At 41.4% G+C, this 16,398-nt stretch overlaps 1 protein-coding gene across 3 annotated transcripts in view; it reads left to right on the top strand.

Annotated features, from left to right (window-relative positions):
* The window catches only part of HDDC2 (HD domain containing 2), a 27,105-nt gene extending 10,707 nt beyond the window's left edge, over positions 1-16,398 (top strand). For all 3 annotated transcript variants that reach the window (XM_004466796.4, XM_071218648.1, XM_004466795.4), the window contains 3 exons: positions 4,362-4,430; positions 10,979-11,117; positions 13,495-16,398. In XM_004466796.4, the coding sequence (XP_004466853.1) occupies positions 4,362-4,430; positions 10,979-11,117; positions 13,495-13,592 (306 nt within the window). In that variant the 3' untranslated portion in view covers positions 13,593-16,398. The remainder of the gene's footprint in view (positions 1-4,361; positions 4,431-10,978; positions 11,118-13,494) is intronic.

The raw sequence follows: 16,398 nt of genomic DNA, 5'->3' as shown, positions 1-16,398 counted from the left end.
TTTAACCTGGTTGTGAATGTGGCAAGATGGAGAAAAATGAAAAATAAAGTGCACCTTTATGGAATACTTATTATGTACCAGGTAACAAGCGATTTGTACATATTAGTCTATTAATGAGTACTCTGTAGCCATCCCATTCCATAGTACTATTGTTAATCCCATTTTATAGATGAGAAATTTGAAGCACAGAGAGACTAGGTAACTTTCTCAGCGTTCCTTGGCTAGTAAATGGCCAAGCTGGGTTTTGGATCTAGAATTTGAGTTTAACTACTATACCTTTTGGCCTCATCAGGGATGTGTGAATGATAATTAACGCTTCCCAGATACTTGTCACAAAATTGGCACAAGACATCTGCTGGAAACATTCAGCTGAGAACGTTTGGCAAATATTTGACATGCTATGTTAACAGAGGAAGGCACTCAGGAAATTGCCCCTCTAAACCTTTGAACAACAAGGTGAAACTCAGTGTGCAAGTGGAAGTGTCAGGACCCAGATCAGGGAGAGAAGGGCTGGCCTCTTCAGCCATGTGCCCTGGACCTTAGGGAAGTCAGAGTGCATTTGAGAAGGTAGGCGTGATTCCATGGTGGCATATGCTGCTAAACTAGGAAAGTGCACTTTCTAAGAGGTCTCAAAAATATGATTCTGATTGAATAATATCAGTCCTCCAGTAAGCTTACTCAAAATAATTTTTAGTTTTTCTGATTATGAAAGTAACAGATGTTGATTGTATAGATTTTAGAAAATATTAAAAAGCATATTGCAGACCATTCATAACACCATAGTTCTTCAAGTCCCTTTTTTATATGCTTGCGTGTTATTTATTTTGCATACTGGGGTCATGTTACTTTTAAAGTATTTTACTTTATCTTGGACTGATGAAATTGCTACTTTTGTAGGCCAAAGAAAGGCCATATTGGCCTCTCAAATGGCTCAACCTATTATACTGTAAACATTTTTCATGTCATTAAAAATCTTTATAGGGAAGTGGATGTGGCTCAAGCAATTGGGCTCCTGCCTATCATATAGGAGGTCCAGGGTTTGATGCCCAGGGCCTCTTGGTGAAGGCAAGCTGGCCTACGTGGAGTGCTGGTCTGTGTGGAATGCGGCCTGTGCAGAGTACTGCCCCATGCAGAAGTGCTGCCCCGCACTGGAGTGCTGGCTCACACAGAGAGCTGGCACAGCAAGATGATACAACAAAAGGAGACACAGAGGAGAGATAAAGATGCAGCAGATCAGGGAGCTGAGGTGGCGCAAGAGAATGATTACCTCTCTCCCACTCCAGAAGGTCCCCGGGTTGGTTCCCAGAGCCATCTAATGAGAATACAAGCAGACACAGAGTAACACACAGCAAATGGACATAGAGAGCCAGCAATGGGTGGGGTGGGGAGGAATAAAAAAAAGAAATGTTTGTAAATACAGATTTTTCATTAGCCATATCATATGTATGTACCATCATTTGTTTGAACTCTTATTGTTGAGTTTTTCCACATTTTTTTTTTTCTGCATACAAATCGTTCGTGTTTCTGATTTATTTCTTAGGACAGATTTCTAGAAGCAAAATGACTGAAATGACATATTTAAGGCCAGTGATACATTTTGGCAGATGGCTTTCTGGAACATTTAGACCGATACAACAGTATACGAGAATGCTCTTGATCTTGAGTCTTCACTAACATTAAGCGTTATTATCTTAAAAGTCTTTGCTAACTTGATAAGGATAGGATCTTCTCTCTAGTGAGAATAAAATTAGCATATTCAATTTCCTCTGTTAACTCTCTACTTCTGTGATTTGCTTGTTTTTCTATCAGGTTATTTATTTTCACCAGAGTAGGCAGTTAGGTTAGGTTGTGGCTTATTTATTACTGATTCTCTCCCTTGTATTCTGATATGATTTCTTGACTGGGAGATTAAGATGCATGTCATAAAGGACTGGAAATTGCCATGGCCCTGGCTACTTATCTGAGCATGCCCGTAGTATATGTTACATGTGTGGCTGTCCTGGGAAGAAGGGTTTGAATTGCTGGTCTGAGGGTCACATGCAGCTATGTGGATGGAATCTGGATGGACTGAATGTATCAGAAATTGGACAGAAATGTAAGATCTTGATCCTAGATCCAGAAAATACTGCTCAGTTTCAGGAAGGAAGCAACAGCATTTTGGTTGGTTGGTTGGTTAGTCTTGATCATTTAAAGGACATAGTAGTTTTAGTCAACAGGAAGTTGATTAATAAATCAGTTAATTGGATGTGATCTCCAAAAAGCCACTTTGGTTTTAGGCTGCATTTGTAGAAACATAACTCTAGCATGTGGGAGGTGGTGAATGGTTCCATTCTATTCCTCCTTAGCCAGATCGTATATGAATCAGTAAGTACTGTCTTATATGAATCATATTAAGGGAGAAAAATAATCCTGTAATCTCTTGTTGCTTCAGGAGCTTTATGTTTGTACTCTAAAAATTTAGATTTGATATACCTGTATAAAAGTGTTAAACAAAAGAAATGAGCAAACCTGTTTCTGGGACAGTGTAGGAAAAGGTGATCTCTATTAAAAAGTCTTTAATTTGTGAAAATGCGAAGTATTTGCACAAGCATTTTGCTAAAATTTCTGGAAAAGAAATGAGAGATTGCAAACAAAATTCACTAAGTTTCCTATCATTAATAGGTTTGAAAACTTAGTACTTAAAATGCTACTCGATGCTAGTCACTGTTCTAAGTAATTTGTACATGTTAACTCATTTAATCCTCAGAAAACCTTCAGAGGTTGATAGTAGAAATCTCTACATTGTACCTGAAGGAACTGAGGCACAGAGAAAACTTAAGTACTTGCTCAGGATCACCTAGGTACTGGTAGGTTCCAGAGATGGGATTTGAACTAGGGGTTGGGCTCAAGCAAACACTCTGTTATCTGTGTTGTACCCACACCCTGTGTGTATCCTCAGCAGACTGATACTAAAGCTCTGTTTGAACAAAACATTCATGATAGCAGTGATACCTAGAAGAACAGATTATTACCACTGCCAAATGTGGTTTCTGCTGGGTAATGAATACACACACGCAAATATCCATTTTTATTTTCATTGCTGTTCCCTAACTCTCTATGTTGCCCAAAATGGTTCTTATAACCTTAATTCTTTTCAAGGAACCTAGTCATTGCAGTAGGATACAGACCACATGCACAAAAGGTGATATTTTAGAGAGATACTGTAGTAACTCAGAAATGAGTCATGGGAACAAGAGTAGCCTTGGGACCTAGAGACTAGAAGTAAGTTGGGAACACCTTCAGCTCTCTCATTCTCTCATACTGGGTTTTGGTGAACTCTCAGGCCTCTCCTTGTTGGGGGGATGTAGCTTCTTTCAGCCTCTGCTAAACAAATCATGTAGGTGGTTCCCGATTGGCCTGGTCTGAGTTACGTGGCTGTCCCTCGGGCCAGTCGCTGACCAGCGAGATTGTGGCTCCACTGAGTCACTGCCCATGTGATTGACACAGGATTTGTACATGAGGGAAGGAACCGAGGGAGGGGGTTAGGCGTGGTAGAAGAACTACAGGGGCCTTTTTCAGTTGCATGTAAGAAAATCCTTTCTGCCAACACTGCTTAAAGCCCATGTGGGCAGCCTATGGAGGTGTTGCACTCCCTGCTACATGTTTATGGAGGGAGGACAAGAAATGGTCAGCCTTGTGTTTGAAGGGTTCAGATATTGCATAGACGGTCTAAGTGACTTTTTACTGTTATTGTTTTTACTGAACTCTTTGTCAGTAACCTAATTTCTAAGTGCCTTTCATTATCTCTTTTAAGCCCTTGAGTCTGTATATATACAAAATTCTATCATGTAATTTCCTTTATATTACTAATAATAATTTCCCATTTGTATAGTTTAAATTTTGCAATTAAAACATAACAATAGAAAATGAATATAGTATTATATAAAAACAATTCTTTGAGCTGTGTAATCCAGTCTCACTTTCTCATTCTCCCCATTCTTAGGTTTGTTTTGAACTCTTTTTTGTTTATGAATGAAATTTATGTGGGTAGTTGCGATTCATCCACATGATGTACAGTCATTATCCTTTCTTCTGGTTCTTCCATTGTCATCTCATAGATTAGTCATTGTCTTTTTTGGGGTCAGATGTGCTGCAGACCACAAAATAAGTGCTAAATGAAACCCATATGCATAAATACAGTTATTTATTTAAAACATGCAACTGCCCTCCCAGTAAGGTGTAATACCATTCAATACAGACTTCTACATTCTGCTGCCCCTCTAGGAGTTTATACGAATCTGAGCCCTTTAAATGACTTTTGTTGACTAATTGTTAACTTAGATAAATATAAACATAATTTTAACAATGGTTTGATATTTCAGAAAGCTATGAAACAACTAACCCAGCTCTTACCAGAGGACCTCAAGAAGGAGCTCTATGAACTTTGGGAGGTAAGTATATATAATGGATTACTTTTTATTTATCATAACTGACTTAATGTTACCCTTCACTGTTTTAGTTAGCTTATCTTAGGCTGTTTCTAACTTACTGCTTCTTGGTTTCTGCTTCAGAAATCTCTTTTGGCTGGTAGAAATTTCCTTTCCCTCCAAATTCTCCATTTTCCTTGCCACCACAATGCCTGGTACAGATCCTGACTCATGGACCCTGGATTTTCTGCTTTCCCCCACACGCCCCCACCCACCCACCCCGTTCTCATCCATGAAAGGAATATGGGCTTTGGGGGGGGGGGTTGGAACTGGGTTTGAATCCCATGCCTCCAGTTCCTGAGCCTGTGACCTTGGGCCTGTTCCTCTGGCCAAGCCTCTCCCACCCATTTAAAGAAAGCCTTGCAGGGCCGTTAGGGCTGAGCGAGACCAGGCAGGAAAGTGCTACTGTTACGCCTGGCATAGAACCGGCTCCATCAGCGCGCCTCCTCCCAGTGCTGCTGATAGCAAGGGCTGCGGGTGACCCCTGGGGCTGGAAGGAAAGGGCAGAGGAGTGGAGAGGGCCAGGAGTGGTGCTCCCACTGCTTCCGTCACCTAGAGCTGTTTTCGTTGGTGAAGGAAAAAACCCTGCCAGCCGCAGTTTCTCACCCTCCTTCTGGCCCTTCCTCGCTTGAGTCTCTCACCCACTCTTATTCCTTATTCTATGCCTTCCTTCCTTCTGTCTTCAGAGCCTGAAGGTCAGTCCTCTGTTGACCAGTACCCAAGCCCCCACTCTGCCTTGACCGCACCCGGGAACCTTACAGCTGGCAGTTTCCCTCCCAGTGCCTGGTGTGCTGAGTGAGTTCCTCCCCTGTCTAGGACAGACGGGAGCGAGATGGGAAGGGCCTGCACAGCGTGCACAGAGGTCTCCTAGAGGTGCCGTGTGACCCAGTGGTTAGGGTCAGTGGTGCACTGTCGTTTCCAAGGCTTGGCTGCATTATGGATAAACTGACCATTTTTAGGCAGATGGGAGTGGTGCAGAGACCAGGGGCTTGTGGCCTGAGACCTGGGTTCAGATCTCAACTCCTCAGCTTACTGGGTGTCCTTGGGTAAGTTAATCAATTTTTGAAAATCTCACTTTCCTTCTCTGCAAAATGAGAACAATATAGGTCCACATACTTACCACAATTAGGAAATTTAAAAAGCTCAAGAGCCAGTTTTTAAAGAATTTATTGGTGGTAAAACCTGACCTAACCTGAATTCATTTGACAGCAAATCTGAGCTGGACCAACATGAGGCTACTTTAGAGGCTCCATTTTTTCCCCCTTGGTGTGAAATTAATACACCTCGAAGTAGGATATCCATGTGTTTGGTAACTAAGTGCTGCCCCAGACCCTGCTAGAGGCATTCTGTAGTCTATACAGTATGTTTTATTATTTTTATAAAATAAAAAATGCTGACATCCGAAATAGTTCTGGCCTAGGGTTTCAGGAAGAGATGTTTGGCCTTTAAGACCTACCTTGTCAAATTTTAACTTGGCGAAGTAGGGGCAGGATCGTGGTCAGAACCTGCTGTAGGGTGGTATCTGTTACCAGGGAAAGTGTTCCTCTTTCATAGGAAAAAGTGTTCCTCTTTCCAAAGCTTGTACTTTTAAGTGATCTTTTGGAAGACTTTTTGTAAGTAGGGGGCTAGCAGAGAGGAATTAGATTGCACCTCATATATAAGAAGAAAAAACAAACACCTGTTTTGTCTCCTAAAGGGTAAACACTCATAATACTACCTTGTAAACATCGTTGGTTGGATCTGTTAAAGAAGATCTCAGGACAGGCACCCAGGGGTAGTATGCTAATTATCTTGTAGAATTGTTGCTGCTTGATCAACCAACAGTTTAAAAGATGAAGACAATGGGTTAACTTTTTTTAGGGGTAATAATGTGGGATGCCAGTGATTGACAGGGAGGAGAATAATCGTGAGCTTTTTAACTTTCTGATATGACCCCTCATCTTTGCGTGTTGTGAAAGGTTTGGGAAACCTTTTTTAATTCTATTAATGACCAGAGGGGGAAAATGGGGACATCATAAGTAAGCAGCAGCACATTGTTAAAATTGTAGCTGTGGATAGTAAATATTATTCATGGCTTTTAAACTCTCCTTAATACTTTGCAGAGCCTCTGTATGAAGTAGCTGCTGCACATCAGTAGGGTGAGATCCCAGGGGTACAGACTGGTAAACAATTTAAGCCTCCATTTTAATTCTCAAATGGACTTTGTGTGTGTAACACATGTGAGGATACGTGGTTATTTAAGCTTACCCGGAAATCATTAAACAGAAGGGAAGGAAGTATACACCCCTAATACCTAATGTTATACTATAGAGAGGGTTTGGGGCATTAGAATTTTCCCTAATTTCTTTGACCATTTCTCCCCATGCCTCTTAACCCTGCTATTTCAAGGACAAGAGGATTGTTCTCTTTTGTCCACAAAATGTGTTTTCATAGTCTTCCAGAATCTCCTGAGAAAAAAATCTAGCTCCGGGTGGTACCGGAAAAGGAGATATTGATGTCTTTCACCCTCTTGGATACTTTTGGTACTACACAGTGGCTACTTTACTATCTTCTTAACTATTCTCTAATTACCTGTACATTCTCTATTTTTGACTCTTTACTCTCCTAGAATTTTGTAAAGTTAAAACCAGAGGAAAAACTAGTTCCAGCTCCCCTAATTTATGTATAAGAAAACTAAGGGCCAAACCACAACCCTGACTCCTAGGTCACTTGTTTTCTTTGTGTCATCATGCTGTATGTTGATTAACTGAACAAGCATTTATGGTTCTCCTATTGTGTGCATGGCACTATGTCAAGTTACTTAAAAGTAGGGGACTATAATATTAATTTATGCATTTTTATAATTCCTCCTCCAATATTAGTTAAATGAGCTTTGATATCAGACTTCATGGTTCAAATACCAGCTCCCTTATTTACTAGCTGTGTCATCTTGGGCAATTTACTTTACCTAACTTCTGTGCCTTTATTTCCTTACTCGTAAAATGGCCACGAAAATTTCTGTCTGCCTACATACTTAAATCTATTTTATGAGTTGTTGTAGAAATTGAATTAATAAATGTAAAGCACTTAGAATGCTACTTGGTACATAGTAAGCTTTCGTTTTCCTGTCTCCAGTCCATATATCCTGATTTTGGTTTAAGAAAATATGGTTATTCTCTGCCCATGAAACTTAGAAAAGTACTGGTTACATAGAAAATGCCAGTTGATTGATTCTGAAATGTTAATCACAGCTATTCACTACTATAAATAGCTGTCAGTCCAGGGGGTCACATAAATTTAAAGCATTTAAATATCCTTGATTGTAATTTCTCTTTCACTGTAGACGTGTGAAATCAGATTTCAGCAAGCCAAGAGAAAACATTTCCACTTTTTCCCTTAAAGTTTCATAGAAAAACATTTGCCCCACCACCTGTATTTAGCTTTAAAGAAATATCTTTGTGAGCCCCAAGGCATAGCAGGGAGCTGCCTGCCCCGGGACTATTCCCCTCCTAAGACTGCTTCTCTACAGTGTCAGAAGTTCAATTGGAGATAGAGTTGGGCTAACAAGTACCCTTTTAAAAATAATGTCTTCTATTCCTCAAAATACCGTGCTGAGTTTTGTTGATGGTTTGATGGTCGTTTGATGTAGAGCAAGCATAGAGGAAGAGTCACTAGGATGTAGAAGATGCAAAAGGTGAACTTCCTGTAGATCAGAACTTTAGTTAGGGCCAATCTTTCCCCAGGGAAGAGGGAGGAAATGGATTATCCTCTTCCTTTCTCTTCCCTATTTAGCTCTCTATTATCAATTCTGATTCCTGAGAAGTTTTTTAAAAAATTGTTTACCGGTGTTATCTCCATTCTTGCCCTATTTTTGTGTCTGGCTTATACTCAACCTGATGTAGTCAAGGTTCATCCTTGTTGTCTCATGTATCAGAACTTCATTCCTTTTTAGGGCTGAGTAATATTCCATTTAATGTGTACACCACATTTTGTTTATTCATCTGTTGTTGGATACTTGGTTCGCTTCTACCTTTGGGCTGTTGTGAATAATGCTTCTGTGAACATTGGTGTGCAAATATCTCTTCCAGTCCCTGCTTTCAAGTCTTTTGGTTTTTACCTAGCAGGTTGCTGGGTCAAATGGTAATTCTATTTTTAGTTTTTTGAGGAACTGCCAGACTTTTCTGTAGCACCTGAACCATTTTACATTCCCACCATCAGTGTACGGAATTCCTATTTCTCTGTATGCTCACTAGCATTTGTTATTTTCTGTCTTGTTAATAATAGCCATACCAGTGACTGTGAGGTGGTATCTCATAGTGGTTTTGATTTGCATTTCCCTAATGGCTAATGATGTTGAACATCTTTTCATATGCTAATTGGCCACTTGTATATCTTTGGAGAAATGTCTATTCAAGTCCTTTGCCCATTTTTTAATTGGGTTGTTTTTGCCTTTTTGTTACTGAGTTGTAGGAGTTCATATATTTTAGATATTGAACCCTTATTAGACATTTGCTTTCCAAATATTTTCGCTTATTCTGTAGGATGTCTTTTCACTTTCTTGGTAATGTCCTTTGATGCACAGATGTTTTTAATTTTGATGAAGTCCCATTTATCTGTCTTTTCTTTTGTTGCTTGTGCTTTGGGCACAAAGTCCCCACCTATGTCTATTTTGGGATGTGTGAGGTCATCATGTCCCCTAGTTTGTTGTAAATGTTATCCATGAGGTTTTGGTTTTCTCTGACTTGACAAGTTTTTTTTCCATTCTCTTTTCATTCTCTATTTTACCCGAGCCAGAAACTAGGGAGTCCTTTTTGACTCTCCTTCTCATTCACTTTCATATTTCAGTCCATCATCCTTACCATTTCTCAAATCTGCCCACCTCTCCCCATCTTCAGTGCCACGATCTGAGGCCAGATTCTCATAAATTCTCAGCTAGGGCCACTAAGGCTCAGAACCTGATTTCTCTACTCCAGTCTAGCCATTATCTACTCTGCAGTAGAGTGGTTTTTCTAAAATGACCCTTCCTGCTCGAAACCCTCCAGTAATATCTAGTAGCTGCAGGATGAAGCTGAGACACTTTAGCTTCACCACAGACCTTGCAAGACCTGTCTTTTGCCTTCATCTCTAGCTTCTTCCTCCCTTAGCACTCTGTCCCATCATTTGAACCACTTGCTTCCCAAAGATGCCTTGGCTCCTTCTCAGCCCTAGAGCTTCATCTGCCTGCTATACTCTTCTCCCTGCGCTGCCTCCTTGGTGGAAAGTGAAACTGGGAAATGTCTGTGCCGTTATTTTTTGAGGGAAAAATCAAATAATTTCTATTTTTAAAAGAAATCTGTAAGATTATGTTATAAAATGTGTTGTACTTCCTACTGGTCCTTTTTTTTCCCTCACTTTAAACAGAAAAATCCTAGACTACTATGCTTGGAATGTTCCATATTTTTCATTAAATAATGAATTTGAATACATTAAATCTAAATCTATAATTATGAATGAGAATAAACGCTTAAATAAAATGTGATTATCTCTGTGCCACCGAAATAAAACACAGTGTATTTAAATGCTTCCCCTATACAATTTTGAGTTCTGTCAAAATCCAAAAAGCTGCCTTTTTAAGAATAAGGCATTCAATAAAAGACAAGAAACCTTTCAGCGATTCATATCACACCACCCTGCCAAGAAAGCATGACAGGTTCGTTGTCCAGACACGTCTGGGTGGAATTACAAGGGAGAGCTTGGCAGCGAAGCCCTTTGGGAACACTTGGGTCTTAATAGAAGGACGGTTCTACCTAGAGTCACCTGGGGCTGGTGGCCGTGGCCTGCGTGGTGCTGCAAGAAGGGGCCTCCCTCAGCCCTGGGTTCAGGCATGCCCTGGAGAGGTGGGGCCAGTGGGGCAGGGGAGGGAAGGAAGCCACATCCCTCCAGCTTCTCCCCTCCTTTCCCCAACACATGCCGACCTCACAGATCCTGGATATGCCTGCAGGCTCCCCGGAACTCAGAGCAACTTGATTAAATCATCAGTGGAAAGAAAGGAAAAACAGGTTGCCAGCACAAAGCAGTAATGGAAAGTAAGAGTGAAACTAGAAATTCACTGACGAAGGAAAGGAACCCGGCATTAAATGGAGAAGAAAGTAAAAGTTTGAGACGCTTAGAAATCTGTTGGAAGTTGAAAGGTTTAAGATCTAAGCGGCTCAGGTGGATTAAAGAATACTGATTTTGAGATGAAGTCAGGATATAAAGAGGGAGAAAAGAGCTTGAAGTATCAGGAGGCAGAAATGAGTCTTCCGAAGCAAAGGGCAGAATCTGTGAACACGTCCTTCCGGCAGGAGTCCTAGGGTCAAACTGGGAAACTACAGCTGAAGCCGCTCTGTGAAGAGTTGTTAGACAGAAATGTGGCCAGAATGTGGTTCAGAAATGTGGCCACTGCTGCATGTGCTTTTGGCTCTGGCTCTGATTTCAGGTACGGGAAATCAGGATTCCCCTGGAGTCCCCCGTCTTGCCAGCCCTAACACGCTGCTTTAATTGTCCCTTCACAGGAGTATGAGACCCAATCTAGTGCAGAAGCCAGGTTTGTGAAGCAGCTGGACCAGTGTGAGATGATTCTGCAGGCATCTGAATATGAAGACCTTGAAAACAAACCAGGGAGACTGCAGGACTTCTACAACTCCACAGCAGGTACTCCCCACTATTTTCAGCCAGAATCCACTTTGGTTTGGCTTACTTTTGGTGCTGTGCCTGAAGTCATGTTTCCAGAACCCACTGGTGGCACCCTCTGGCTGGCCCTTTTTTGTTGGAGCATACAAAAAGGAAACGGTGGGATTCCTGGCAAAAGGCGGGTTGACATAGGAGTTGCTGACTTGCAGGGTGAGTGTGGTGCCCACACTCTGGCTCTGTGGCCTCCTGGCTGTGCGCCCTGGGGCAGTCTCCTGCCCTCTGTGACCCAATGTCCTGATCTGAAAAATGGGAATCATAACATTCACCTTACGTCAGAGGTTGTTTTTGAGATTCAAGAGAGAGAATGTATTTGAGAGCACTGTCATTTGGAAGTATGACAAAGAAGATGGTGTAAGGCGTAGATGGTGTAAGGTGTAGACGTCAAGATTTGAAAAAGAGCCCAAGCAGCAGCTTTGCCTTCTTCACACGGGCACTTTGTAGCACAACCCTGGAGTTGCACCGCTTTGCTTTGAATCCTGGTTCTGCTGCCTACAAGTTGCGTAACCTTTGATAAATCGCTTAACCTCCCTGGGCCGTGAAATGAGGATAATAATGGGATCTACTTTCTAGGGTTGTTTGAGGATCTAGCAGGCTAATTCAGGGACATGCTTAGGACGTCGTAAACCTTTCATTCAACATCGCCTGTCTTTGTTTTGCAACAGTTCAGAGTGTGGCGCTAAGGAGGTTGTATTAGTGATGACTCTTTCATGTTGCTCTCTGGAACAAAATGCCGTCTGTCCCCCCTGGGATTTTTTCAGGCTTGGTGCCATCTCTGCACCCCTAGTGATAGATTTTCCCTGAACTCGCAGGGCCCTCCCGTGGCCTCACCGCGTGTGCCACAGCTCCCAGACCATGTTGCAAAATGTGATTTGCTTTATCGTGTGTCGATGCATTTCTCTTCTCTCCTTTCCAACCCCACTTCCTGTGCCCTGGAGCGGGCCCTTGTCATTTCTGAAGTGCGCTGCTACAGTCACTGCTTAATGCTTGACATCACCTGCCCGCAGGCTTGCAAATGCACCCTGCTGCTGGTCTCAGTGATTTCCTCCTTTGCAGGTAGAGGTATCATGCCATGTGTATTAAAGAATCTCCCATGGCTTTTCTCTTGTTAAACAACAAAACCCTGACAGTTTCTAGTGTCCTCAACGACCCTGCAGTCGAATGCCACCCATCCCTCTGGCCTCCTTTGTTGAGCCTCCTGGGCAGAAGTAATTGTTCCCTTCTTGCGCAGTCTGCCTTGGTCTACAGCTTGCCACAGTGTCCCAGTCTGCCTTGCATCTACTTCATGATGTTCCTCTCTGGTTCTTTCTCCCAACCCTCCACCTTTCTCCCTCTGAATGATGAGCTTTCTGAGGGCCAAGACTATGTCTTGTCTGTCCTTGATATGAGGGTGCTCAAAAACGTTTGACTACAGTTAAGGAGAATAACGCTCTAAACCAGTAGTCAGCAAACAATGGCCCATGGGCCAAATTGGCTTGTCACCTGTTTAGTAAAAATAAGGTTTTATTGGAACACAGCCACACCTATTTACATATTGTCTGTTCTGCTATTTGAATTATGATAACAGAGCTGAGTAGTTGCCCCAGAGACCATATTTCCCACAAAAATCTAAAATATTTGGCTATTTGCCAAAAAAAGTTTATTGCTCTCTTATAAACAATGATTAGGTTTGAAGGTAGCATGTTTTGTCAATAATATAAAATAGAATTTATGTTTATGTGGGTCTTTGCATTTTATACGCTGTTATGTAGTTCTATTCTGATACAGCCACAATGAAAATTAGGAAGTGAAACACAAGAATACTAGTGGACTCAGGGACTGTTTACTGGAAGGTTACCTAGTCTGAACTCCTTGTTTTACTGGTGGAGAACCTTGAGCCCTGGAAAATGGTGACTTGCTCATAGTAAAGGCAGAGAGCCTTTTGCATCCTTGTTTGCCTCCTGAAGGCCTGCCTAGAATGCTTTGTCTTCCCCCTTATCATTTTATATGTAGGTGCTTTGTCCCTCTTTACTTATTACAAGTTTTAATGGGCAGAGATGATGTTTTCAGCTTTTTCAGTGCTTTTCCCTTAGCTCTTGGCAGAGGCTTTCAGGGGCTGCCTGGTTCAGTTTCCCTTAGCTCTGATTGACGGCTCTGTGCCTGAGTCTCACCCAGCCTCGCTGGCATCAGGTGCCGGAGAGCACACCCCGCTTCAGGCCCGGGGATCGCAGTCTCCTGATGGGAGTGAAGTAGGGGTTGAACCCTAGAATAAAGCCCCCGAGTTGCCCTGGGATCAAGCTGTGCTACCTGGCTTCTTCTCTCACCAATATGAGAATGTCTTTCTGTCTTTTTTGCTTTGCAGGAAAATTCAGTCACCCTGAAATAGTCCAGCTTGTTTCTGAACTTGAAGTGGAAAGAAATGCAAAAAGAGCCATAGCTCCCAGTGAAGCTGGTTCCTGAGATGTCCCCAAGTCACTGTGCTCCTGAGACAGACTTTTCATTTTCCTGTTTCATGGCGTTGTGTTTTGCCACTGTTGGTCTGTTGATTTTTCCAATGTGAGTTTTTATTTTTGGGTGTCTGGGCTGCAGCAGGAGGTGTGATGGAATCTGAGCAATCAAAGAAGCTACAGGATGAACTGTGGTGATGACGGTACCATGGACGAAGACTCAGGGGTACCTTTTTTATGAACTAAATAAATGTTAAAAAGCTAAAACTTTGGAGTACTTACTGGAAATTTTAAGTCATCTTACTCAGAATTAATAACCTATATCCTTGAAGGCCAGATTCATTGAACAAGGGAAAATTTTAATTGTAATTGTTTTTAAAAACAAATCATTCAGCTGACTTAATAATGAGGAGCCAGGAAGAAAAAAAAAAGTTAAAAAAAAAAAAGGCAGATGAAATGCCTTATTCGAATGACCACTGTCTTGAGCCCAATTTTATGTTTCACTGTGACCTGCTTTATGTTCCTGCCGACAGGTTCTGTACCCTCCTCACCCCCATCCTTGTTTATATCCCTCACTTGGGTGTATAAATCAGAGCATCCAATCGCACATGCCACTTCTCTTCCTTTGTGTGTTTTTCCATTTCTGATTCCCAAATCTTGAGACCTTAATGAGGAGAACCAGGTGAGACGTAGATAATTGGAAGTGTATATTGTTGCGCCTTATGTTGGGAGCACATCATATCAGGCTGCTTCCTCTTATTTCCCTTCCTTCTGTCCTCCCTTCACTGATTTATTCCTATCCAAGGGGAAGGGGCCATTCGAGACAGGATACGTAGCCCCACCCTGGCTGGCCTACAAATGGCAGTTTTCCATTTGAAGGCCTTTTAGGCTGGAATTCTAGGTAGCATTTCTTTAGAAACTTCACATTGGCCATGGATCCCCAATTTGCAGGAAGCAAGGTGCATGAACTTTTCAGAAGCAATACAAATATGTACATGAGGTTGCTCTGCATTGAAAAGCAGAAAGAATGCCAAGTCTGATTATTATTGGAGAAGTGGTTGATAGGAAAACATTTCTAGCTGTCAGTGTTGTAGGTATTTTTTCCCCCTGGCATGAAAATGTGTGCAGATAAAAGTTCATACATTTATAGCCAATAGGGTTTCTGTATCCCTGGAATTTTATTAGGTTGGTGCCAAAGTAATTGCAGTTTGCATTGTTGAAATTTGCTGTTTCATATTGGCATATATTCTTAAATGGGGTTGTTATGCGTCATTTTAATGTGCATTTCTCACTTTATGTTCTTTTGCTAATGACTTATTACTTGCTATTTTATATTTATTTTAGACTATGGAAATGATGTTAGACAAAAAGCAAATTCAAGTGATTTTCTTATTTGAGTTCAAAAAATGGGTCTTAAAGCAGCAGAGACAACTCGCAACACAACACCACATTTGGCCCTGGAACTGCTAACAAACATACAGTGTGGTGGTTCAAGAAGTTTTGAAAAAGAGACAAGAGCCTTGAAGAGAGGAGTGTAGTGGCCAGACATTGGAAGTTGGCAGCATCCAATTGAGAGCATTCATTGAAGCTGATCCTCTTAGAGTACACAAGAAGTTCTGAAGAACTCAATGTCGATCATTCTGTGGTCCTCCAGCATTTATGCAAATTGGAAAGGTGAAAAAGCTTGATAAGTGTGTGCCTCATGAGCTGACCGAAAATTTTAAAAATTGTCGTTTTGAAGTGTCATCTTCTCTATTTCTATGCAACAACAATAAACCATTTCTCAATCGTGGATTGTGATGTGCTGCAAAAAATGGATTTCATATGACAACCAGCAACGACCAGCTTGGTGGTTGGACTGAGAAGAAGCTCCAAAGCACTTCCCAAAGCCAAACTTTCACCAAAAAAAGGTCATGGTCACTATTTGGTGGTCTTTTGCCACTACAGCTTTCTGACTCCCAGCAAAATCATTACATCTGCGAAGTATGCTCAGCAAATTGGTGAGATGCACTGAAAACTGCAATGCCTGCCTCCAGCATTGGTTAACAGAAAGGGCCCAATTCTTCCCCATGATATCGCCCAACCGCACATCGCACAACCAGTGCTGCAAAAGTTCAGTGAATTGGGCTGTGGAGTTTTGTCTCATCCTCCATAATCACCTGACCTCTCGCCACTTCTTCAAGCAGCTTGACAGCTTTTTTCAGGAAAAATGCTTCGACAACCAGCAGAATGCAGAAGATGCTTTCCAAGAGTTTGTCAAATCCCAAAGCTTGGATTTTTACACTACAGGAATAAACAAACTTATTTCTCATTGGCAAAATGTGTTGATTGTAATGGTTCCTATTTTGATTAATAAAGATGCATTTGAGTCTGGTTATGATTTAAAATTCACAGTCTGAAACCACAGTTCATTTTGCACCAACCTAAATATTTTGAATGCTTTGCCTGCTTTGTTTTCATAAATAGGCAGCATGGTTCATAGAGTGATCTTGAAAGCCTCTACTGGGTCAGCCTTACTATACTGGTCACTTAATCATTATTTCAGTTGATCTTTCAGGTTTAGTCATAAATCTTCCTTAATAAGGTAATGACTTACCAAAAAAGAAAAAAGAAAAAGAAAGAGAAGATGATGGTGCTACAATGAAATTGTACTTAAAAAGAAAAGAAAACGACGTGAAGAGGAATTAAAGAAGATAGCTATTGAATCTACCAGCAAAGTCTTTAAATATTTGAGCATTATTACTTAGATTTTTTTCTTTCACCCTTGGAAAAGAGGCCTGTCTGGAATTGGTCTTCTGAATAAAAAACTCCTAGAATTA

The sequence above is a fragment of the Dasypus novemcinctus genome, chromosome 11, assembly GCF_030445035.2.
Source record: "Dasypus novemcinctus isolate mDasNov1 chromosome 11, mDasNov1.1.hap2, whole genome shotgun sequence".
NCBI classification, from domain to species: Eukaryota; Metazoa; Chordata; class Mammalia; order Cingulata; family Dasypodidae; genus Dasypus; species Dasypus novemcinctus.
This window is presented reverse-complemented; position numbering and strand designations above follow the sequence as displayed.